This window comes from Macrosteles quadrilineatus, unplaced genomic scaffold, assembly GCF_028750875.1.
Source record: "Macrosteles quadrilineatus isolate MER2022 unplaced genomic scaffold, UCM_ALF_1.0 Scaffold_4__1_contigs__length_99947679, whole genome shotgun sequence".
In the NCBI taxonomy this organism is placed as follows: domain Eukaryota; kingdom Metazoa; phylum Arthropoda; class Insecta; order Hemiptera; family Cicadellidae; genus Macrosteles; species Macrosteles quadrilineatus.
In genome coordinates, this window is record NW_026542597.1 from 38,185,830 (window position 1) to 38,212,356 (window position 26,527).

The following is a 26,527-nucleotide window of genomic DNA, read 5'->3' on the forward strand; positions in this document are numbered from 1 at the left end:
TTTTGAATTTTTCAACCGATCCTTATGAAACTTGGTATGGAGGTTAAGGTAGAAAAGACCAATGTTAAAAAAAAAAATCATCTTAATTCAACTTAAATTTTCAAAATGACAGCCATTTTATTCTTTTTAACTTATTACTCAAAAACGGCTAATTTATGACAAAATTTCAAGAACACTGTTATTTAGCATTTTAAATTCCCTATCAAACGATACCAAGTTCAAAAAGATCTAATGAGAAATAGTTGTAAAATGGGGTAGAATAAGGGAGAAGCTAGTCAGGTTTGCCCCATTTTACGACTAAAAATCGTAATATATCAGCTATTTCTTATTCGATCTCGTTAAACTTGGTGTTGTTTGATAGGTAATTAAAAATGCTAAATAAAAGTGTTCTTGGCATTTTTTCATAAGACCAGTCATTTTCGAGTAATTTGAGTTTAAAAGTTTTAAATGGCCGCCATTGTGAAATTTTAAGTTGAATCGAGATGAACTTTTCTTATGACATAGGGCTCGCCTGCTTTCAAAAATACCATGAAACAACATTCATTTTACATACACATACAAAGTTTCATAAAGATCGGTTGAAAATATTAAAAGATAAAATGTTTATGTAAAAAATACAAGATGGCGGATATCTGGTTAACAAAGCGATTTTGGAAAAAATGTTATTCTTGAATTTCTCTTTATTTTGACCCAAGGAATCACTAGGTAAAATATTTCCCCACCTTTTTTGAACAACCTGTAGATTTAAACCTAAAAGATGTGTGTGTGTGAGAGATTGGTTGTTCAGTAATCTTGTGGTACTGAACAGGCTGAACAGTCAGTTTGCCATTATGTGATACAGTCTCATCCTGAAGTCCACGATAGTGATATTAGACTGAGACTGTAGAAGACATGCCAATCATACAGTTGTTATATATACAAAGCGAGTCTTCAGACTAGTCCACCGTACACAAAGTCTACTGCGACTAACTCTCTAGTGGTAATATAAACTCAGCCGTTCACATCCCGCCATGAGTTAGGGGTGCAAATTCCATCAGCGTGCCACCACTTGTTCATATCTTCATGGTAGTTCTTGTCAGGAAAATCGGCATGCAGCAACGAGCAAATGCGACAGAAGAAACCTGAGTCAATATACTCCCCTGTATCTTTCCATCGGAAATAGGAGTTGTAAAGATCATCGTCTTGGTCTAGCTTGTGGAGAAATTTAGCGAGATGTTTTGGTGACTCAAAGTCGTCAACATGAATGTAACTGTTCTTGGGAGCTACTTTGGCATAGTCTTCTGGCCTCGCTCCCATCACAATTGGTAAAACTTTGTGTCTGAAAATGGAAAGTGTAAAACTAAATTGTTATTATGATCGATGAATTTGGGTGATTTATATTACCTCAAAGTGTGCAAATTTCAACAATTCCACTGTCTTAAAGCATGTCACTTTACAATTTGATTTTCAAATATAAAATACCCCCGCCGCAGCAAACCTGCAGAATAAGCGAATTTCCATTTGCCTGATTGGATTTACACTAAAATATCTCCTTAAAAATATCATATTTATTCCCTATTCCCTATTTAAATAACATTAGTTTAACGAGTACTTAGGTTTGCTGCAACAGGGAGGGTGAAAAGGTGTTTTTTTTTGTAAAATGTAATAGTTTAGTATGAAATAAATGCATTTTCCAAATTTGATCAAAATATGTTCATAAACAAGCAAACTACAACAGTTTATATTCTCCATAAGAATAACATGGGAATTTTAAATTTACAGATTTTTTGAATTTTCTCTGTAACCATTAGGCGCATAACTACGCTTCAATATACTAAATTATTTGTTTTTTTAAGCTCTACAAAATGGTTTTGGAAAGAAAATGCTAAATTTTAAGTTTTTAGGATCAAAAATGGGGAAAACAAATTTTTACCCCATAAAACCCCCATAAACCCCTGTTCCCATAGTGCGATCATGCTGGTTCGCGAACTCGTTTGAATAAACGTAGGTTTACACTTTTGCACCAAATTTCATCAAAATCGGATGATTTTTGAATTTGAACGGATGGTTTTTTTGGTCTCTAGGGACCTCAAAATGAAAAAGTAAATCGGTCCCAGGTCCAGGTCTTACCATGAGTACTACAGTAATAGCTTATTCCCTATAGGGGAAATTCGCTAAAAACACACCTTAAAAGCTGTATATTTTAGGAAATAGTCCATGATATAAGAATATATTTATAAGATAGGTTCACTGTTATACAAAATTATACTAAGTTTAGATATTTTTTACATTAGAAATTATGGTTTTTTAATTTCAAATCTTTAAATTTATAGTTAATTTCTTTTTAAATACTGTATTTCTTTAGCTAGGTACCGGTACTTACTTAAGCCCATTTACAAAAAACTTTTCTGTAATGTAATCTTTACAGTTGGAGTTTTCAAATGCCAAGTAAAATTTATATTTTTTATCTAAGAGATCAAAACACTTTTCTGAAATTGAACGAGGGCACACAAGGTTTCCACAAGCTCCATAAATGTCAACCTGCAAAACAACCAATTTTATTAGCATTGGATACATAATATAAACACAAAACACACTTGCTTGTCATTCCTTACTGTTCCTTTTCCCTTTTTTTTTCAACCACTTTTATTGTCATTTTCAACCAATTTGTCTACATAGGTATTATTGTGTTCAAACTTTATTGGCTAATTATGGTCTAGGAAACAGGGAACTGTGGGAGGTTTATCTTGATGTTATAAAGAAGCCAGTAGCTATTGCTTTGGCAAATAAGAGCCCAGGGACTTATTTATAAGGGATTTCAAAAATTTTAATAGCATTTATACACTCATGGATCTATATAATAATTTGTTGATTCTTGTCTGCTTATTGTCATAATTACAGTGGTACAGGGTGCGGCAAAAATACCGATCTATTTCCTTCGGCGCACTGTTCATCGACAGGCCGTCTGAGGGTTTTGGGAGTAGGCTCGTTGGATAGCCTATACGATGCCATTTATTGTAATCATAGAGCAGTGGTTGTATGAGCTACGTGCGGTTATCTAGTCGTTTAAAAAAAGTAGTAAATCAGTCATTGCAACTCCCAGTGGCAGGTCCATGTTTTTATTTATTAGGTCAACATGGAGAAGTTTCATCGTGATTATCTGTGTGGATAACACAATTAAACAGTTTATTATTCTAATTAATCTGTAGGGATGAAAATTGACCTCAAAATTCGTTTAGCTGAGCAGTCAGACATGTTCGGGAAGCCGCTTGTTTTCGGGCGGGCCTGCGAGGACTGTTTTCCACAGCAGCACAAACTCTATTGAATGTTAGTTGTCTGGCGTCCGTCGTCCGATCCGACTTTGGACGGCCTTTCAGTTTCCTTTTCAACACAGAAGCCGTTGTTCTAAAGTAAGTAACCCACTGCATTATTGTGATACACAACGGAACTTCTTCATGTCGCCTTAATTGAAAGAATGCATGAAACTGCCGATGCCGCTGAGTTGCAATGAATGAATTCAATACTTTTTTAAAACAACTCCATAACAACCGCACGTGGCTCAGGTGACCACTGCTCTATGACTACAAAAAATGGCATTGTGTAGGCTTTCCAACGAGCCTACTCCCACCACTCTCAGACGACCTGTAGCTGAACAATGCTCTGCAGAAAATGGATCGGTTTTTTTGCCGCACCCTGTAATATTCTTAAACAACAAGCACAAAAATACTGTAAAATTTATTAAGCACTGCAATTGAAAAAATATAATTATACAATTAATTACAATAGTATACCACCTGAATGTATTTCTGCAGTTCATGTGCATATTGCAGCCGTCCATTTCTAGCCCCACAGTTAGACACAAACCAGGCGACCTTGCCCGTCTTGTTGGCTGCAAAGTCCCGCAGAGGTCCTGGGTACTGGGTGACCTGCGGGTCCCAGTAGACCCACTTGTCATACGGGGTAACAATGTCACTGTCCCGTCTGTACGTGGCCGTCCAGTTCACTAGGCTGTTGTACTGGTCGTCAACACGAGAAGTGTGAGGAGGACTTTCTAAATGAAAGAGGATCCATACCTAGAGTGTTGAATTTTAGTATTAGGTTTCTATTGGCTCTTTTCTTTCTTTGGAGGTTCTCACAAATTGGGCTCATTAAAGTTCAGGGGTTTTCAAAGTCGCCCCAGAAATGTTCTTGAACTATGGCTTTCTAGAACACTCATTCAACCATATTCAACATTTAAATATGATACCTTTAAATATGATAATCACTCTTACTTGACTTGATGGCCTTTTGACGCCAGGATGAGTGATGTAGTCTTTGAAAAGAATTGCGTCTGCATTGCTTGCATCCTGTCGGTTTATTGTCAAGGAGCAGGACTTGACAGGACATTTGGCAAAAACTTTTGTGCCAGGCTTTGCATCCCACGAATATAGTCCATACATCAACAGAATCTGAAAATAATCTGTCATGAGTTCGCATCACAACTTTTGATCACAAGTTCAAACATTCCAAATAATTTAGAATGTCTATTGCAGCTTAAAGTCTTCTGACGTATTTTACCTTGCATAAAATGGGGTAGTAGGTTTCTTTTTTTATGTTGTTTGTAATAGTACCGAGATGCTAAATACAAATTTTCGACCTCGGCAACCTTCCGGATCACCTCCTAAAAGCTTAAAAATCGGTGGAATTTTGCACTATTTTTATGTTTGTACGATTTTGACCATGAAGCATCACTTTTACATAGACAACAACAATGATCATTTTTAAAGTACATTAAATTATTTATTATTTAAGACCAAAATGGTTAATACAGGCCTTCTTGTTTTCAAGATATGGCTCTCAAAAAACGGGTAAAATTACCAAATTTTGAACTTTTTTAAAGTTTGGCTAACGTTAACCCTAAAGCCTAACTTTTTTATTATTTTTCATTAAAACAACCATAATTACTTTTAAACTACATTAAATTACTCAAAATTTTAAGACCAAAATGGTGATTATAGGCCTAACACATTAAGAGATATGACTCTTTAATGTTCATAAAATCTTCCATAAATGCTTGTATTTAAGTTTTAAGCTACTCAATTTGGTCAAATTTTATAAAAGAACCATGATTAGAAATAAATAAAAAAAATATTCAATTTCAACAACAGATTGTTTTATAAAAACAAATTTTTAAATGGAAACAAATCTATCGTAACTATCTTCATAAACACACACGTACATAGTTACAATAAATGGTTCTCGTGGATAGAACACAGGCCTGTGACGAAAGGTGTTTTAATTCTATAGTTGTATCAATACAATTACCTTCTTCAGTTTGCCAGCTGGTATCGGGTCTGGAGGTACAAACATGAGTTGGTTCTCTATCCGGTCGCTGTCCGGGTCTTCTGCAGGCCACAGCCGAGCCTCTTGATGTCCTGACAATCCCCGGACAGAAGGCTGTGGCATCCTCAGCCCTCCTTTGAAGTACCACGGTAGTGACTCCTTAGAGATGTTATAAATGACTGATGTATTTTCTTCTACATCTTGTATGGGTTTTTGAAACACCTGTTAAAAAAGTTATTTTTAGTCTAGAACTCCTACTCTTTTTCATACCATCATTGACAGGCACAGCCCTGGGGACTTTGTCGCCTTGGGCGAGATCGAAGACCACCGCCATATATACCGTCTAATTGTTTACTCCCGGGCAAAACCCCTTAATTGAGCAATCGTCGAACTACAGTGTCTCCACTGTGATGCGACCGCTCCACAGTGTCTCCCTAAACTCTTAAATAATTATGTACTAGGGGTCCCAAGAGTAAATTGAACATTTAAAAATTCTTTTCATTTCATAAGGTGTTTCATGTTTACAGTTGCAGAGATCTATTGTCGTTTTTTTGTTTATAATTTGACTTAAAAAAATACCTGAAGGTAATCAGCTGTTAAGTTACAATTGACGTTCAAACAAGATTTGACAAATGTAAATCTTAGGGAACAGTGATGAAATTATCTTTATGTTCGGAACAGACACAATTAAAAATAAGAAAACATCATTAGTACGGTAGTTTTAAATCGAGGGAGTATTTTAGCTCGCTAAGTAATTAATACTACAATTTCTACAATACAGGTTAATATAACACACCTGTTTAATTAAGTATCACTCGTCTGACCATGGTACGGGAAAATTTCTTCACCAATTTTTCAAGATCTAGGGACTCTAGGGGAATCCCGGAGGGGAGCCACAGAGTTTCCATAATAATAAACACAATGTCAGTGGAGGGGACAGGGAGGATTCTGTCAAGGTCACTTCCAACCGTTGCGGTGTTGCTTTGACGCTGTTTCACTGTTAACTGTCCTGCACAGCGCGGTGGCTGCGGTTGTTCGAAACTTTTATTCTTGGTCTTTGGGTATAATGTGATACAGAAAATTATACTCTTCACATTCATATGATAAATTTATTATTTTATTCAATTTTTAAAATTTGGTCTTCCTTAAAATTTGTTTGCCACCGCGCTGCCCCCAAAACTCTGCCACTCTGGGCGGCTGCCCCTGATCATTTACGTTTGAATACTGCCTCAGACATCCTATCTATATGGACCAGCTGTTGCTATTTTTGCATTAAAAAGAACATAGTTAAATGAGCCAGCCACAGATTGCACTAGTGTCTAAAGTTCTATTTTCTACCCTACTTTATTTGTTGTCACTGAGATATTTTATATGACATAAAATATGCTACAACTCCTATCAGACCTAACCCGACTTCACCTATGTTACTTGGTTAAAAAGTCTGCGTATTCAACAGAAATTTGTAATTTACATCAACGCAATCTGAAGATGGATCGATTCAACTACTTTGACTAGACTAAATAACTGGTAACAACTTTATCATGGGGATGAAACCTCTAATTTTATCAATAGTCAAAGATATAATGTACGTAATTTTCGAATCTCTAAAATTCTTCAGTTATTACAACTGCTTTTCCAGATATGAACTGAATGATTGTATCACTATAATAACTTGCTTTATACTTTACAACGTTTTGCAGTTTTTATAAAATCAGAGATAGAATCAAACTAAGTTTTAAATAATTACGATAAAACTATATTGTCAATATTTTTATCAATATAAAAATAATCATCAACATCGCCACAATATTATATATACCTTTAAGATTACAAAATATCCATCATCATCATTACCACAGAACTCACCCAAGACCAAGATCCTAGTTTGAAGTCTTGTGTTCCAGTCCTCTTCTTTCTTTCACCTAAATCTTCATGAAAGGATAACAGCATAACCACGGTGAAGAAGATGACAACAACAGACACCAGGATCACAAAACATGTCCTACTGTATCTCGGAAACATCTCTAGCAAAACTGTTAACAACACAAGTAGAACTAACATAATAAAGAAGTGAACAAAATATTTTTAAAAGGGATGGAATTCAAAGTTAATAAACTTGACTTGTGTTTTGTACTGCATGTTGTAAAAGACACAGGGTGAACTCCTAGAGCTTTGAAGAGTTTGGAACACTTTCCTTTAGAAATGTAGGTATGTCTATACAATTTTTTTTTATTGACATAAAAAAAATCTGTAAGGTTGAATGTTCACAAATCAGAGCTTTTGGTTTCTTTTTACTTTCTCATACATAGTATATGAAGAAAGTATTGTTTTCAAAATTTTGGAATTTGAATTTTGAGTGGATATATTTCCGTTTTGGGCCCCCTAAACCCAAAAAAGTGGTTTTCAAAGTGATTTCTGTGCTGTGTGTATGTGTCTGAATGTGTGGATGTGTACAGAGCTACAGATCACACCTGTAGTCCTATTTTGATGAAATTTGGTATGTAGGTTCCAGCTGCCTTCTATAAAATAATCAGACTTAGCTCATGTTGAATATTTTGGATAAAGGTGAATGCACATGCACAATCAACTCTCTGACTACAAAATACAAAGAAATGTGTTTTACAATTTTGGCTTTACTATGTAAAAAATATGCTTCAGTAACAGCTGGTTTTGAAACTTTGTAATCCCACTTATGTTTGTGTTTGGAGGGATATTCTAGAGTTCACTTTTGAAATCACCTTCGACCAAAGAGGAGAGCTGTTTGTATCATCCTAAACTATCTTGAGCTAAAAAACCAAATGGCTACAATACAAGCCTAATAGATTTTCTTTATGTGATTTTTCAACCTTCTAACATAACTTTCCCACCCTGTCATGAAGATTAAAGAACCCCATTGGTCATTTTTAAACTATCTTTTTTAGAACCTCATTCACTTTGGTTCTTAAACTCCCTATTAATACTCGTCTTAATACTATCTACTATTTATTATTAAATTTATGCTGTTTATATTTCAAAACATTATCATATAATAAGGATACGGTGTATTTTTTCATTCCAACTGCACGAGTATGGATGTTTTGTGTGGATCGCAAAATAAGAGCATTGCTATTGTGTGTGTATTTAATCCCTGCATCTGTTTCACAAGTGTAACGATCAAAGTGGAATAAACAATTTGACAGCTCACAGCATTACCTGCGGGTTTCTCAAGTAATTTAACCTTTGTTGCCTATTTTCAATACTCTAACACAAATTAAACAAAGAAAAGCATAGGCAGAGTAAAGCAAAATTCTGGCTTACAATTTTTGAAAGTACAGTACCCTTTTTTCTGCTGTTGCGACAACAATTATTGTATAAGAGTTTTTCTGAATCCTAGTAAATCTATAGCAGGAACATTAAAATTGTTTAGATATTGAGTGTTTTTTTTTACAAATATACTGGTAGATCTATGATTTTGCCAGCATCTGACTACCTTGTAACGAATTTGATAAAATAAGCTATACGTTTATTCTTCCAAGCTAAATCAATAATTAATGTTATGAAAGTGTTTTATTTTAAATGAATATTTTAGACCACTTACCTACCTTAAACGGTGTTTGAATTGTCCACTGCTAAGTTAAAAGACGTCACAATCAAATGTATCTACCTACAGCTTAGGTTCTGGGGATAGGGAATATAGACTGATGTATATTTAATTGATGTATACATAAAAAAAAAAATTTAGAAAAGATGAATAATCTGTTATGATGATGCAAAGAAGAAAATATATATTACTTTTAGATTAATTTACATTATTGGTAGCACAATACAGAAAAACACATATGGTATACTAACTAATGCATTCGTGTAGGTTTAAACTAAATTATGATTGTCAATAGAAGGTTTCTTATACTCCAAGGCAACCTTTGTTAATGAGCCAGCAGAATTAACAGTCATGCGTATTGACATAAATAGCCTGGCTGAATAGTAAGGTACAACAAACAGAGTACAACATTGTACCAAAGTTTGAGTGTAGTGAAGATGGCATAAATTCTGACAAGAGAGCAGAAACAGATTATGCTACAGATTATAGATTTCAAAGAAATTGTTAAGCAAATCCCTTTAATCTTTGATAAGATATTGAATGATTTACTAGCATCACTTGGACACAGATATAAATAATACCCCCGCCGCAGCAAACCTGCAGACTAAGCGAATTTCCATTTGCCTGATTGGATTTACACTAAAATGTCTACTTAAAAATATAACATTTATTTCCTATTTAAATAGAATTAGTATAACAAGTACTTAGGTTTGCTGCATCAGGGAGGGTAAAACTGTTTTTTTTTTTTTTTTTGTAAATTGTTAATAGTTAGTAAGAAATAAAAACATTTACCAAATTTGATCAAAATATGTTCATAAACAAGCAAACTACAACAGTTTACTTATTCTCCATAAGAATAACATGGGAATTTTAAATTTACAGTTTTTTGGAATTTTCTCCGTAACCATTAGGCGCATAATAACGCTTCAATATACTAAATTATTTGTTTTTTTGAGCTCTACAAAATGGTTTGGAAAGAAATTGCTAAATTTTATGTTTTTTGGGTCAAAAATGGGAAAAACCTATTTTTACCCCATAAAACCCCCCATAAACCCCCGTTCCCATGGTCCGATCATGCTGGATCGCGAACTCGTTCAAATAAATGTAGGTTTACACGTTTGTACCAAATTTTATCAAAATCGGATCATTTTTGCTCGAGTTATCGTGCTAACGGACACATATATATATATATATATATAAATATATAAATATATAAATATATAAATATATAAATATATAAATATATAAATATATAAATATATATATATATATGAATTTGAACGGATTCTGTTTTTGGCCTCTAGGGACCTCAAAACGAAAAAAAAAATCGGTCCCGCGTCCAGGTCTTACCATGAGTACTACGGTAATAGCTTATTCCCTATATGGGAAATTCGCTAAAAAATATGCTACCTATCCAGATTATTAGTATTTGACTTACATCACGGTCTGTCGTTCCACGTATATGGGTTAACAGATCATACTGACTCAATACACAGGTGTTACACACTAATACACTGTACAGCTGCGACAACCTACATTTGTGTACCTGTCGTGGATGTTTCCATTGGCTGTACATTTTTTTTAGCGAATTTCCCTATAGGGAAGTAGCTATTTACCGTCCTGGGACTGATTTACTATTTCTTTTTGATGTCCCCAGAGGCCAAAAACACTATTCGTTCAAATTTTTATATATGAACCTGCATTATCAGGCCATGGGAACGGGGCTTATAACGGGGGTTTTATGGGGTGAAAATGGGTTTTCCTTATTTTTTACCCTTAAAATACAAAATTTATCAATTTTATCCAGACCTTTTTAAAGAGCTTAAAAAACATAGTTTAGTATATCAAAGTGTTTTGTACCGTTATTGGTTAAAATTGTAAAAAAATTGTTCATTTAAAATTCCTATGTTATTCTTATGGAGAATATTGTAAAATGTTGTAGTTGGCTTGTTTATAGATATACTAGCAGAGTACAGGGTTGGAATATAAGTATAAAATGCTTATTGCAGTTATACTCAAGGTTTGCGTTTGCAATAAGGGAGGACACAGTTTGATAAAATTTGCTTTTTTAAATTTACAGTATTCTATACCAAAGTATTACACATCTACCATAGCCATAATGTTCTACCACTTCACCCAAACAATAGAGAAAAATAAATTATCAACAATTCGCAAAATATCACAAATTATTCATGAAATGAAAAACATAAACATAACTGTAAACAATCCTACTTTGACAGTTCTCATTGTGAATCACAGTTTTTTGTTGCTGCTTCGTTCAAATTAGCTGTTTTCATAAATGCAAAAAAATATAGTGCTGCACCCTGTTGGTAAATCTTATAACTTTTTAATGCTTTTCCATATCATAGAACCAACTTTTTTAGTTGAAACAGCTGACTTAATTCTTTAATTCCCTTTAAAAAAGAATACTCATGGGGAATCACAGAGCCACTGGGGCGGAGCCCGAAAGGATTTTTGAGATAAGAATATGCCTATATGTTAATCGGGAATGTAAGCTATCATCATGCCAAATTTCAGCCCAATCCGTCCAGTGGTTTATGCGTGATTGAACTTCAAACACACAAACAAACAAACACACAAACTTTCACATTTATAACATTAGTAAGATTTTGATCAAACTTGGCAGATTTAATTATTTATTTATAAGTTATTATTATTTAAATAAAAAACACACTCTCACTGTTCATGTCACATTTCAAAGGACGTCCTGGAAAAAAAATCCTGAAGGATGCAGATTTTACAAAAATGTTTGCCAAGACAGTCGAAGATGAAACTGAGGAGAATATTTGTGATCTCTCCAACAGAAAACAAATAAATCGATGACATTGGAATTTAGTTATTGAAATAATAAAAAGGATGGTGAAAAGAAATCAGGCAAGAAAATCATGGGAAATAAAATAAAATAAAAGCGTACTTATTTAGTATTGAATAAATTTGTGCTTTAATGTTTGGTTAAACAACTAGGGGACGAGTTAACAGGTGAAATGAAAGGTCGCAATGACAGCAAATAATTATAAAAAACAGTCTTTAATAGTGCTTCATTTTTACAACAATTATGAAATAAACAACCATCCATACGACAGCCTACACATTTAACGTATCACAGAAAATTATTTAGTAGTTTAAAAATAATTAATAGTTAAACCTATATTGCATATGTACATCTATGTATAATTTATTTACATACTTAAAAATATCCTTCATCTACCCTATGACTATGACTCAAGCTTTTGAATTTTTATTTGGGCGATCAAATTTGAACGGAAATTGTGTCTTTGTACTAATACTAAAATACAGTATTTCATTTCAAAATTAAGCTATTAAAACTATCAAATTGATTTTTAAATGTTTCATTAAATAGTCTTAAAATAGTTCAATACTTATACATACTTATTTCTACACTACTTAAGGTAACTTTGAAATTATAAGCTAAGTACAATTTTATAACATAAATTACATTTAATCATGTTTTTAACAACCACAGAATTATTTTTTGTGCTTAAAAGTGTGCTGTTAGAACTAATAATACATTATTATAAAGCCATTGTAGGTTGAACAAAGGTTGAACCTAATTCTTTTTGGTAACCATATTTTAAATGCCATCATGGAATAAAAATGGTAGATAATATAACAAGATACTAAACTATTTTGTGAAATGCTTACTTTATTGAATTAGTATTTAAATACTGTATATAAATACTGTATGTATAACAAGTAGGCCTACAACAATGTAAGATAAATTACCTTGTTATGAGAAATTAAAAAAAAGTGATATTAAAAGTCGATTTGGTGTTTTTTAGAATTTAAATGTATACAGTAATGGTAAAAACTTGAGAAATACCTCTATGTGTATGATACTTTATTGTGAGGGGAATACCATTGAACGCAAATGTTTGATAGGTTTTCTGGAGTTAATTAAATTAGTTAAAGATCGAGTGAATAGTCATGCTAGTGTGCAAACTATTATTGCATTTAGGATCACAACCTTAGTAAAATATTATATACCAAACCTAGGACCAAAAGAGATGCTTTACAAACTCATAGTTTCTGGGTTTAAAGTTTGAAAACCTAGAGGAGAATACAAACAAGTTAGGAGCTTGCAATGCTTTCATATTATGCATGGACATTATTTTTCAAAAGCACTTTACTACAAAGACAAAATTTTAAATACAATTAAAAAACATTCAAGCAAAACCAATTGATCATAGTTTAATGTGTTAACAGTGATTTTTTTTTCATACAGCAGTAAAAACAACCGTTTTTAATTCATGCGTTGCGGGGCTAAAGTTTGTACCGTATCTCTTAGGGAGTAAAAATACTATTTAGTCCATTGGAAGTAAATTCCAGCCGTTGTAAAAGTCAGTTGATTGTAAGCAATTGTGTGTATCAAAATTATGTTTAAATTGAGTACATTGGTTGTAGCTTACTGCTGCATTCTCGACAATTATAGTTGGTCATATCGTTACACTAACACAGTCCCACAATCATAATAGACTAAACGATTTAACCACTTAGACCTACTAAACAGCTGCCTATTTGCTGAAAAATTGAAAACAAGTTTGAAGTTGTTTTGAGAGGTTACGTTTACATGAAAAGTATTTTCGTATCCTCACATAGCTTGTTGAATAATGTTGCAATATGACAAAAATATAGTTCATCACAGGGGCAAAAGATTGTGTCAACCTTCGCTCATTTTCCGACCTTAGCTTCCGTAAACCCGGGACGAAAAGGGCCACTTAACACCCCAGTGATGAAATATGCTATTATTAATCAAACCAAAGATTACACATGCTACACAAAGCTAATCAAAAAGAACAAAATAAATTATTATCAGCTGTGGCTAGCAAAATGATACATGATTTGTGACCATTGTGAAAAAAAGCTGATAATATTATAGTGTGGTAGAGTAGAATTTACAACCAGCTAATCCCAAAGAAATCAGCTAAGTTGGTCAATTACTGCTATTTTGTATTTTCTAACCATAAAAGATTATTTTTTTACGATTATGTAATGTGCATAATAGATCAAACTAATAAAATATGGGTTACTTAGTGGAGTCTGACAAATACACAGGATAGTACCGATCTATAAGTGATTAATTGTAAAGCAAAATATTTGCAAAGTTTAATACTATAGTGTTAATATTGAAAAATAAACTAACTAAAACTATAACTTTGATCTTATAACAACTATTAAAGCACGATATTGCACAACATATTTAATAATGAAAAAATATCTTTTTAATACCAAGATACTCTAGTGGAAGATAAAAGAAACTTGTGCTATTACAGTATTATTTTTGTGCAATTTCAATCAATCAAGTTCAAAGAGTAATTTTAAAATTAATTTTGGAGAAGGAACAATAGTTAAACAAGGTTTTAGCTAATTGTTGCAAGCTTACTCTAAAAGAGAAAATTGTATTGGCAAAGTCAGACAGTTTTAAGACTACCATGATAGGATAAAAAAATTTCATGAGTAAAGTTATTAGAATCATATTTTATACTTGACTTAAATGTAAAAAAAAAATAAAAGACTGAATTCTTGGTTAAAGAAAACATGCTATGATGATGAAATAACAAAATCAATTGAACCTCAATAAAGGCGTAACTCAAATAAAATTACACTTAACATACAAACTTTTTCTACTCAATGAACTATTTGAAAAAGTATACAGCTAAAGTGTCTAAAAAATTAAATTTCTAAAATGACTCTATAGTGTTTGGAATGTGCAATCTATTTATTTTCCAAACATCGGAATTTAAATTTTCGACCCTGGATAACTGAGTTTTTATCCATTTGATGCAACTTTGTTTATCAATTATCAATCATTGAGATGGGGACGCCACCTAGGTGCATATTTTAACCCAAATATGAGTGAAGTATGACTGTAGAATGGTGTGTGATGACCTGTGTAGCTTTGTTAAGATCAGCGGTTTCATTAGTCAGGATCATTTGTTTAAAGCCCAATGATCAGGAACCGCTGGGTCCAGTTTTTACCAACATTTAAAAAATCCCAGGATTTAGAAACCAACATATCAACCATTGATGATTCCTCCTTTACAGTACCTTCTCCTATTGGCCATATAGCTCAGTGCCATTTATTGGTCGAGTCCTTTGATGACCAGCACAATGGAGGTTTAGTGGTGATGGGAATAAAAGTTTAGAAATCCAGTTAAAAAATACAGACTTTTTATATTTGTATGACCAATTTCATTGGTACAGGTAGTGGTTTATTGAAATTTTCAAAATATTGCAGATTAATTTATAACATCAAGAATTAAAATTCACCGAGTTACATATAAAAACCCCCAAAAATCAAATTGATGGTGTCAAATTTAGGTTTAGGTTAAGGTTTAGTGACTATAATAGAGGTACTGTAGTTATTTATCCAGTGTCAATTGTGATTACTATTTATACAAAAACAAGTCTTAGCTACTACAGTTTGAAAAGTTTATACAACTTGTGACTACCCTGAATCAAGTTTGGAAGTCCGGTTGTCTTTTTCGACAGGAACTTATGCAGAACAAAGTTCATGAGATCAAAGTTTTTGGTATCACTAACGCATAAGCGGAGCAAAACTGTCAATGCGATGTGTGTCAAATGTTTACGATTAAAGCATACACATGAACTGACAAACCTTTGGAAGAGTATCAGTGAAAACAGTAAATCATTCATTCCATGGCTAATATACTGAAGTTATAGTTATGAACGGGGACATTCCTATTTCAAAACAGTGAGTTTTTTTTCTAGTGTGCTTTTAAAATACATTTTCAAAATTAAAATTTGTACAATCATGGAATTCTTGAAAAGGAAATCTCCAAAACAGAGATAGTTGTTTTCTTCTAAGAAGCTATTTTTTTATTTTATCAATGAACCTATAACTTATGTTAGACTCTGAAGAAGTAAGTGTTTCATGCCATTATAACATAAGGAATGCCCTTGGTCATTATAAAAAAAATGGTCCTCCATGGCAGGATTGCCACGGTTTAACCACTAAACCCGCCTAGTCCTAGCTTCCTAAATAAATGAAATATGGCATGGATACATTAATACAAATTATAAAACAATTCTTTGAATAGGTTTGTAGATCCAACATTTTGATAATTCAAACATTATAAACTTGGATCTCTTGCATTGACAGTTTTTGGTGACTATTGCTCGGTGTAAGGTCGCCGAGCGCGGTGCCGTCAGTCATCTAAGCTACGCCAGGAACCCGTTGTGCATGTACCAGCCCCACGCCACCACTCGTTAATGTCCCGGTAACTCTTAATGGGAAAGTCGTCATGTAGCAACGCGCACAAGCGACAGAAGAAATGCGTATTGATAAACTCTCCGGTTCCTTTCCACTGGAAGTAGGAGTTGTAAAGATCATCATCTTTGTCTAGCTTGTGCAGGAACTCGGCGAGATGTTTTGGTGATGCAAAGTCATCAACGTGAATGTAACTGTTCTTAGGAGCTACTTTGGCGTAGTCTTCTGGCCTCGCTCCCATCACAATCGGCAAAATGTTGCGTCTGTACACATTTTTGAGTTCAATTAATTTTGTGAATCGTTAAACAAAAGTTTCATTTCCCTTCATTACTTTGTAGTTTTTGTCACTAGCTCAAATATACTACTTATAGACATTGTATGTATTTTTAACTCTCATTATTTTTAAGCGTATTTAATTTGCACATTTGATAAAAGCTCAAGATGTTTTTCAAATTAGAGTTAGTTAAAAAAAAAGTTTTTGAGCACATTAGTACAACAGAAACAGTCAAATGGACTGAAATGGAATGTAACTCAATCTAAAGTTTCTCTTAATTGGAACTTTAACAAAGATTTTAACAATTAGGTTTTAATATAATGTTTTTAGAGTGGTAAAATTTAATAATGAACTAAAAATTGTTACTACTGTACTTGATGAATAGTAGTTTTGTTAAAAAATAAACCATTTACACGTTAGGTGCATTACACTCATACTAAATAAAATAATAAATTCGCCAATAACCAATCAAAGTTCAATATTTTGTTTCTTTAACTTATTAAGTTCTTATCTATTTACTTACCCCAGGCCATTGACAAAGAACTTTTCTGTAATGTAATCTTTGCAATTTGAATTTTCAAATGCCAAGTAAAATTTATACTTTTTATCTAAGAGCTCAAAACACTTCTCAGCCAAAGAACGGGGACATTTGTGCTTTCCACAGGCTCCGTAAATGTCAACCTGAAAAACATAAACATCTTAGTTTCTCTGAAATTATTTGAGTTATTCAAGAAAATAAAGGAGAAAACACAGTAGGCCTACGTATTCTGATCATCACAAACAATATTTAAAAAGTCATTTTCAATACACTACAACCCTTCTATCTATGAAATAGTGAAAAAGTGGGATTATCCGAGGAGCATATTAAATAACCAAATTAATTACTTAAATGACATTTTATCGATGTGGAAGACGATGATAATGTTCCCATGACCGTGGGAGAAGTTCAATATTTTGGCTCGATTACGGAGGATGCGATAGGGTCTAAATGTTTTCATGATCCTGGAGGATTTTTGCGGCAATTATGGGAGATGGTGAAGATCTCTACACGACCATGGTAAATAGTCACGATATTACCGCAACAACATTGTCATTGATAGGCGTTGGCGCAATGGTATTTAGAGAGGGAGTCAGACTAGCCGAGCTCGGGCTAGAAGGGGTTCTACTGTCCAATGAACATTATTTCGAATTCGAGGGGCATAAGACATTAAAATACAAATTACAGGTAATAAACATGATTGGCATAGGAAAACAAAATAAAACAAGTTCAGACTTTGAAAAATATGACCGCAATGTTACAAACAAAAGTTTTACAGACCTTATTGACAATCTCAGGTCAGATTTGAAAATAAATCAACAATGTTATGAAATCAGTAACTTGATCAACAATAATAGGGTTGTTCATGTACAATAACAAGGGTATGAAAATTATTTGATTTCAGCTGTAGCATTCATATAAAACAAGTTTTAAAATAAAAAAAAAAATTAAACATGATCTATGCTACAAAAGCATAACCATGACCAACCTGTATATATTTTTGTAACTGCTGTGCATATTGCAGCCGTCCATTTCTAGCACCACAGTTAGACACAAACCAGGCGACCTTGTCCGTCTTGTTAGCTGCAAAGTCCCGCAGAGGTCCTGGGTACTGGGTGACTCGCGGGTCCCAGTAGACCCACTTCTCATATGGGGCGACAATGTCACTGTCCCGTCTGTACGTGGCCGTCCAGTTCACTAGGTCGTTGTACTTTACATGAGCGGTGTGATAGGGACACTCTAGGAAGTACAGGATCCATACCTTAAAATTACACAAGAATAAGTGATACACAAAAACAGTAAATGTGAGCTAGATGTAGAAACATTGATTATATTATTTACACTGATCGTGTATAAATCATTTTGTAACGTCTACAACCATTTTTGATGTTTGATAAAACCATGGTGATCGCCTGTTAATGAGAAAGTTGTCAGTACAATCGTAAAGCAAACCAATACACTTTTTGATGGTTCAAAAATCTTGGGCCAGCTGTCCTTTCAGATCATTAGCCTTAATTATATTAATGGTCTTGCGGTTAAAGGACCAGCTGTTCAACAATCACCCTTCCCAAAATAAGCAATACCGTGTATAAATCCAATCTATTCTGGTTTTTAGATTAAACCGCTGCATTTGGAAGCTACAAGCAGACATCTCATTTTACTGTGGAGTCTTAATAATAAATGTTAATAGTTTAATAAATGTCTTTAGTGTCCGATTTGGTAAATTTCAAATGTGAATTAAAGTTAGGATATAATGTTTGAGGACGAGCTTCAGAAATGTTTTATTTGGTGAAACAAAATATATTAGGGGGTAAATTACAGAAACAATTTATGAACATCGAAGACATACTCTATATTAGAGAACGTGGAAACACTGGAATTATACTTCAAAATAGTCTTAAGCTGACCCGTAAGAATGACAAATCTAGGTACAATAAGGAAGTCCTATATTAGAATAAAATAGGAGAATTGTGGTTTTTGGCCTTTTAGTGTATCTATTAGTCCTTTAGGGCTCTAATTTCTTCACTGATACTTGAACTCTAAAAAACCCTTTAAAAAATCTAAATCCACAAGAGAATACCTATGAGTACTCTATACTGGTACATGTGCTTTCGGAATGTAAGGTAAGATCAGCAAAAGTTAGATCGCTGTAACCTCGTTGACTGTGATAATATATTGGGGTTGTGCATCGTTTCACAAGCTCAAAGAGTCATTAGAAAATATTTCCCTTCTAATCTACGCAAGTCGCAAGCTTAAAGCCAAATGCTCACTTGTTTTGGTGGTCTTTGGATGCCAGGGTGCACAAGGTGGTCTTTGAACAAGATGGCATCAGCATCCTCAGCATCCACCCTGTTAGTTGACAAGGTGCAGGAACTGACCGGACATTCTGCAAAAGCTTCCTGTCCTGGCTTCAAACCCCAGGATGATAATCCGTTGAACATCAAGACCTTAAAATAAGAAATTAGATCGTTATTAGAGTTCATGGTGGTGTTTTTGGTGGTCAACCAAAAACACTGAAGCCTGTGTGCCAAAAAACGACGTTTCATCTTCCCTGTGGAGAGACTTCCCCAGTGGCTAGATCCACAATAAGGACGAAACGTCTGGTAACAGAGAGTGATGACACGGTTGACGCCAAAAAAACACCACCATGAACACACCGGCAATGAAAGCCTATATGAGAAGAATTAGATCTTTAACAACTTACACAACATTTTACTTTATTCACATTTAATTTGATTTAATATTATAGCAGTTTTTTTTTTCATTTAAAGGGAATGTTTGAAATGATTAGCACTCTAGTCTTGTTACCTCCTAAGAAATACTTAAGGCTGTAAAAGAATTTGTTTGTGTGTTCTTACTCAATTGGCGGTTTTTAGGGGTTTTCTAAGGAGATGGGGCGATCTTTGGTCTTGTTACTATCTAATGTCTTTATTTTTTTAAATATATATAATAATAATTATCCAAATGACAAATGGCAACCCCGACTGGATCAAACCAGCAACCTCTATTTTATCCATCAGATTACCTTCTATGTTGGGTAACCATTTTACTTATTACAGTAATTAGGTTGATGCATAGTTCAAGTCAGGTTGATTCCTAAATAATCTATCACGTCACTATCTCTATTTTATCCATTAGGTTACCTTCTTCAGTTTCCCTGGAGGTACCGGGTCCGGAGGTACAAACATTAGTTGACTTTCTATCCGGTCATTCCCTCGGTCCTCCGCAGGCCACAGCTGGGCCACTCTTCGCCCTGATGGTGCTCGGGACGGAGGTTGTGGCATCCTACGTCCCTGCTTCATGTACCACGGCAGAGGCACCGATGCACTCGGAGTTGTGACCGTCGTCACATCTTCCTCTGCCTCTGTAGTCGTCTGTGACAAATAAAAGTTTAAGACATTTACGTTGCTGAAACCTGTTGCATAGTTAAGTGGACAATATTGTTTACTTACGGTATCGCCTTTATTTTTGTTATCCTTGATTTGTGTCTCTGTTCAGTTGTCAATGCTTTATTTCCACCACAAAATGTAATTTATATTTTAATAAATAAAGTTTAGGTCACAGCAAAATGTGCTTTCTTACTTGAAAACCCAACATGGTGACAAGAATGGGATATACCGGGTGTCCCATAATATAGTCCCCCCTGGTTAATTTTTAAACGGCCGCATATATTCAAACGAGCTTTGAACAGGTTAGGGTAATGTAAAGTACTTTTTGGAAGTATTTTGAAACTCACCCACCACCCCCAAATAGGGGTTGCTGGGGTTAACTTACAATTTTTAAATAGCAACCCCTATCAAGTAGGACATCATTTTAAAGGCCATTTGCCATTACTTTAAAAGAATATCGGCGAAAACCAGAGGTCTCTTAACCCATTACAGAATGGGGTCTATTTTTTAGTTTTCATCAACCTCAGAGACCCTACATAAAAATACATTATCATATCTAATATTAACATTTGATCAGATTGTACCAGGAAAGCTTAGGCCTACCCCTTTATAAGAAAAAAACAGTGTACTTTTTAGTTGGTATAACAATTTGAAATTTTCATTTAGAGTTGGAACCCAAAATGAAGCATATTGGGGCAGCTCAAAAATATTAAATAATGCCTGAAAACTAAAAACTGACACCATTTTGTACTGGGTTGAGGTAGAGACCTCTGGTTTTCACCCATATTCTTTTAAACTACTCTCTACTAAGTAGTTGCTATTTAAAAATTGAAAGCTACCCCTAGCAACTCCTATTTGGGGGTTGTGGGTAAATTTCAAAACACTACCAAAAAGTACTTTATATCACCCTAGTAACGTGTATCGAAGATTGTTTGAATATGAAGCCGTTTAAAAATTTACCAGGGAATAAAATGTGAAATAAATGTTGACTACTGAACTAAACAGAGTAGGGATGAGCATCGATATTTGAACCATCAATGTTCACCATCAATGTACCGATAACATCGTTGCAAAGGATACATTTTTTCAGTTTTCCGTCTGCTCTCTGTGCTTCAACAGCTAATTAACCTAACAATTCAGTCATGGAAAACATCAATATTTCAATATTTGGCCAAAAACATACGTAATTTACCATCGATGTAAAAATCATTGATAGAAAAACATCGATGATTTGAAAATGAAAATGAAGTTTTCATGGTGCTTTATTTACATTGGGGATATTTTTGTGTTGTTTAGTATAGAATTATGTTAAAGTTAAATAAAGGTACAGTCCACTCTTGGTAATTCAAACACTTGATAATTCAAAACTTTCGATAATTCAAAATGAAGGCTCAGTCCTTAGAGAATCTCTCAATATTTCAAATTTTTACCATGCATTTTGAGACACTCGGTATTTCAAAGTCCAAATAGAGGGCAGGTCAATTTGTAACACGCAGTAATTCAAAGTTTCGTCGGAAAAACACTCTATAATTCGAAGTAACTCAGTAATTCGAAGTTTAGTCGGTTAACACTCTATAATTCGAAGTTTCGTCGAAAAAACACTCTATAAATCAAAGTCACGCAGTAATTCGAAGTTTAGTCAGCAAAACACTCTATAATTCGAAGTGATCTCTTCCTGTTATAACAAGAAACTATACAGTACAGTACATCCTGTTCCCATGGTAGGCTAGTGTTGGACGTTTTGATGTTTGTTTAGTTAGAGCAGTAGTCTGAGTTAGTTCGCTGACTTGTTTTTTTAAGTTGGCAATCCGATCTCTAGATTGCGCGACATCTCCTTGAGCACAAACGTCGTTGTCGACAGCTGATAGTTCAGCTATTGGCGAAATATATAGCGCTAAATAACAGATTTCTTTGCAACTACAGTAACTGAAAAATAAGCCGTTGATTGTTTAAAAGTGTACTAAAATATGGTATGATGTTTTATTGTAATGTGCTGTACCTTTGTATGTATTAAACAAATTAACTCTCTGTAATTCAAATGGTTTATTTTTCTCCCGATAAATCGAACTCTTGATAATTCAAAACTCTTGATAATTCAAATTTATATGCTTGGCCCACCAATTTCGAATTATCAAGAGTCTACTGTAGGACCTCGTTAAAGTTTTGTAGAATATAGCTCACAGTTTTCTTTGTAATTTATAGTACATGGGGACCGAGCTTTGCTCAGGGGAAATCATTAGTTTACTCTGAAAGCAGTCTTAGTATTACAGATCATTAATCCATTCCCAAACTCAACACTGTTTGCCTATACTACTTCCTTCACCACTCCCTACGTCGTGGACCTGTTTTCCTCCCTTCACATAGCATTTAAGTATTACAGATACATTAATCTAACTGCCACAAACGGTTCCCCCACTCTTAGATGCCAGCCTTTACTACTTCCTTCACCACTTCCTTCGTCGTGGGCCTCTCCCCTTCCCTTCTCATAGCATTTTAGAATGAAAGATACATTAATCTAACTGCCACAGACAGTTTCCACACTCTGCACTGCTAGCCTTACTACTTCCTTCACCATTTCCTACGTCATGGACCTGTTTCCTTCCCTTCTCATAGCATTTAAGTATTACAGATACATTAATCTATCTGCCACAAAGGGTTCCCCCAATCTGAGATGCCAGCCTTTACTACTTCCTTCACCACTCCCTTCGTCGTGGACCTGTTTTCCTCCCTTCCTATAACAATTTAGGATTGCAGATACATTAATGTAATTGCCACAGACAGTTCCCACACTCTGCACTGCTAGCCTTACTACCTCCTTCACCATTTCCTACGTCATGGACGTGTTTCCTTCCCTTCTCATAGCATTTTAGAATTAAAGATACATTAATCTAACTGCCACAGAAAGTTCCCACACTGCTAGCCTTACTACTTCCTTCACCATTTCCTACGTCATGGACCTGTTTCCTTCCCTTCTCATAGCATTTAGCATTAAGCATTTAGCATTAAGTATTCCAGATACATTAATCCATCTGCCACAAACGGTCCCCCCAATCTGTGATGCCAGCCTTTACTACTTCCTTCAACACTCCCTACCGTTGGCCTCTTTCCTCCCTTCTCATAGCATTTTAGGATTGCAGATACCTTAATTTAATTGTCATAATGTCATAAACAGTTCCCACACTCCGGACTGCTCGCCTTTACTACTTCCGTCATCACTTCCTACGTCACGGACCTGTTGCCTTCCCTTCCCATAGCATTTTATTACTGCAAATAACTTAATCAAATCGTCATAAACAATTCCTACACTCCAGACAGCTCACCTTTACTACTTCCTTCATTACTTCCTACGTCGCGGACCTCTTTCCTTCCCTTCCCATAGCATTTTAAGATTGCAGATACTGTACCTTAATCTAATCGTCATAAAAAGAATCCCACACTCCGCACTGCTATAGCCTTTACTACAATGTATCAAGTAATCTTTAGTATAATCTTTGCCATTATTTGCTCAATAGTAACAACTGGTGTTTTTCCTTTGTACTATATTTTGTAATTTGCTAGTATTCTGAGGGTAGATGGCTTGAACACATGTTACAACTTACAAAGTCTTTTGTTTACTTTTTCCTTTTCCCTGTTATTTAATTCAACCAAAATTGTTACTTAGCAACCCATAAGACTAATGTTTAAAAATTGTGACTTTCAGTTTTATTTTTCTACGTAATTAGATTTTTGTTGGTAGTTCTAACTGCAGTAAACTCGTTTTTAGGCCAGCAATAAACTATTTACAACATTTGAAGAAAATCGTCGAAGCCGTATTCGAGAACTTTGTACATACATACATACATACTTACATACAAGCAAACATTGCTCATATTAGAGTATAGGATATAAGCTACAGGTAAAGAGACTTGGCTAAAATTGAATAATTAAGCTAAACCATTTTATTTTAACCATCCAGTGAGTAGTTTCTCCAGTACCTCACTTTCCCTTGTCTCTTCGAGGCATAATCCTCTGGAATTTGACTCCTAGTCTGATAATCATGGATAAATTATTGGTGCATCGTTCCTCGGAGGATTTTGTTACACAAAGCTCTGAGTTACACTGATAGAGGGTTAGAGATACCAACTGTTATCCTCGTTACATACTATTCCCTTTTTTCCAGTGAATGAACTTTATTTAAAAAAAAGGAGCAATGCCTGTGTTCCCAAACAATGTTTGGTTCTTGATACCCATTAGAGGTTTCAGACCACAAAAAATTTCTCATGATCACTTTTAAAAGTTAAGGAAATTCGTTATCTTAGTAAAAATGTTTCAGCAAAACAATTGTGAAAGAATTTTGAAGCAATTGAAACCTAAAAATTAAATCATCATTTGAGCATTGTTTTCTGTACTGTTTCAAGTCCCCATAAGCTCCTCAACCATTCCTGTCCCATTACCAAGTAGAGTTTAATTTTCAATAAGGCAATCTGGATGCTTCCCCTGAATGTTTGTGTAGTGTAAGAAGGGGTGTGAATCCAGGAGGGCGGACTTATGCTACCTCTTCAAACCACCCACACCATCCTTCTAATTGTACTTTCACAGGAATATCTTTTTATCCTGCATTTCAGAATTGTGTCAACACAATAACCTACCCTAGTCCAAGGTTCGAAAGGTCCAAGGATGATGGACTCGAACATCCTGGCTCTCTTGGGCTTGGCCGGATCATCCTGGTGGGAGAGGAGGTTCACGATGGCTAGAAGGAGAGCCGAGACGAACACTAGACTCAGGAAACATCGCCTCGCGTTGAACCTCGGCAGCATCTCACCTCACCTCACCATCCTGGCCTGCACAGGACAGTCAGGAGTTAGGAGAACAGTTTCGTCGGAATGAAAAACATCTAGGAACCATTAGGTTTAACATCCACACAGCCTCCTTTCTTCTCAAACATGAATTGATAATACCGTCTAACATGTCTGCACAGATAACAAAATGGTTGTCGACTGGTTGATCAAACCAGTTTGCATTGTGATAGGAACTAATAATAGGAACTTAATAATAGGATCCCTAATAAATTAAGAGATTTGTCCACAGATTAAGGCCTCCAACGACTTGCAGTCTATAATAAGTTCAAATCCACCCCATTGCTGTGTCCCTTACTTCATCCTCTAGTATTCTTTCCCCTTCTCACCTACATGTGAGGATTAGACCCGTTGTAGCAGCCAACAGCGATGTGGGGGGAAATCGAAGCCCCTGCCATTGCCAATTATGAATTGCGTTTTCTGATAATTGTTTTTAGCGAATTTCCCTATAGAGAAGGAGCTATTACCGCAGGTCTCATGGTAAGACCTAGGCCCGGGACCGATTTACTTTTACATTTTGATGTCCCCAGAGGCCAAAAACCCCATTCATTCAAATTTTTATATATGTATATATATAGAGATATATAGAGATATATACAGGGTTAGTAAAAAGTGTGGAGAACCCCTGTTATTTTTTTAACGGCCCATACTAGAAAAACTAAACTCGGCACACCTTTATGGCATGTTATGAAGTACTTTTTGGGCATAACCGCCACTTGGTGTACATCCCCAAAATGGGGGATTTTGGTGGAAACTCAAAAATTTCAAATACAAAGACCCATTGAGTGACCCCTATTAGAGGTCTCTATCTCAAGCCACAGATCATCATTTAACTTACAGATTTCCAAGTCTGGAGACCCCCTGTAAATTTTGTAACGGCTCATACTAGGAAAACTAAACCCTACACACCTTTTTGGCATGTTATGAAGTACTTTTTAAGCCTAATAGCCACTTGCTTACCAAACCCAAAATGGGGGATTTGGGGGGAAACTCAAAAATTTTAAATGATAAGCCCCATCGAGTGACCCCTCATTTTGAAGGTCCTGGTAAAATAAAACTAACTATGCATACTAGAGGTTTCTATCTCAATCCAGTAAAAAATGGAAGCTGATTGAAATCTTTAGAAATCAGAAATAACTTGCAATTTTATATTCAATTGGCTGCCATATTTTACTGTGTTAAGATAGAGACCTCTAGTTTGCGTTGTTAGTTTTATTTTATTATGACCTTCAAAATGAGGGGTCACTCGATGGGGCTCAACATTTTTTAAATTTTTGAGTTTCCCCAAAAATCCCCCATTTTGGGTTTGGGAACCAAGTGAAGTTTAGGCTTAAAAGTTA

The 26,527-nt window shown here is 34.7% G+C and overlaps 2 protein-coding genes across 6 annotated transcripts in view; both read right to left on the minus strand.

The window, feature by feature from the left end:
• Window positions 1-699: 699 nt before the first annotated feature.
• Window positions 700-10,402, minus strand: LOC128991881 (glycoprotein 3-alpha-L-fucosyltransferase A-like). Of its 3 annotated transcripts, none has more exons than XM_054415136.1 (7): window positions 10,320-10,402; window positions 7,168-7,334; window positions 5,284-5,523; window positions 4,251-4,427; window positions 3,774-4,052; window positions 2,363-2,520; window positions 700-1,318 (listed from the first exon to the last, which is right to left on the minus strand). In XM_054415136.1, the coding sequence occupies exons 2-7, from the start codon at window positions 7,321-7,323 to the stop codon at window positions 991-993; spliced, it is 1,338 nt and encodes a 445-aa protein (XP_054271111.1). In that variant the 5' UTR covers window positions 7,324-7,334; window positions 10,320-10,402; the 3' UTR covers window positions 700-990. The 3 variants fall into 3 exon arrangements, with proteins under 3 accessions (XP_054271111.1, XP_054271112.1, XP_054271110.1); XM_054415137.1 differs by lacking the exon at window positions 10,320-10,402 and adding an exon at window positions 8,883-9,428; XM_054415135.1 differs by lacking the exon at window positions 10,320-10,402 and adding an exon at window positions 8,879-9,428.
• A 1,516-nt stretch (window positions 10,403-11,918) lies between these two features.
• Window positions 11,919-26,527, minus strand: part of LOC128991746 (glycoprotein 3-alpha-L-fucosyltransferase A-like) — a 34,815-nt gene continuing 20,206 nt past the window's right edge. For all 3 annotated transcript variants that reach the window (XM_054414912.1, XM_054414913.1, XM_054414914.1), the window contains exons 2-7: window positions 24,981-25,172; window positions 20,107-20,337; window positions 19,234-19,410; window positions 17,952-18,224; window positions 16,949-17,106; window positions 11,919-16,414 (exon numbers count right to left, since the gene is read on the minus strand). In XM_054414912.1, the coding sequence (XP_054270887.1) occupies window positions 16,090-16,414; window positions 16,949-17,106; window positions 17,952-18,224; window positions 19,234-19,410; window positions 20,107-20,337; window positions 24,981-25,148 (1,332 nt within the window). In that variant the 5' untranslated portion in view covers window positions 25,149-25,172 and the 3' untranslated portion in view covers window positions 11,919-16,089. The remainder of the gene's footprint in view (window positions 16,415-16,948; window positions 17,107-17,951; window positions 18,225-19,233; window positions 19,411-20,106; window positions 20,338-24,980; window positions 25,173-26,527) is intronic.

What these genes read in the sequence shown, in the direction of transcription:
- LOC128991881 (XM_054415136.1), bottom strand. Translation starts at nt 7,323, where the DNA reads ATGTTTCCGAGATACAGTAGGACATGTTTTGTGATCCTGGTGTCTGTT. An exon ending in AACTAGGATCTTGGTCTTGG is followed by an intron (nt 5,524 to 7,167) that starts GTGAGTTCTGTG and finishes CTTTTTTAACAG; the next exon opens with GTGTTTCAAAAACCCATACA. An exon ending in TTTTTTGTAAATGGGCTTAA is followed by an intron (nt 1,319 to 2,362) that starts GTAAGTACCGGT and finishes TTCCATTTTCAG; the next exon opens with ACACAAAGTTTTACCAATTG.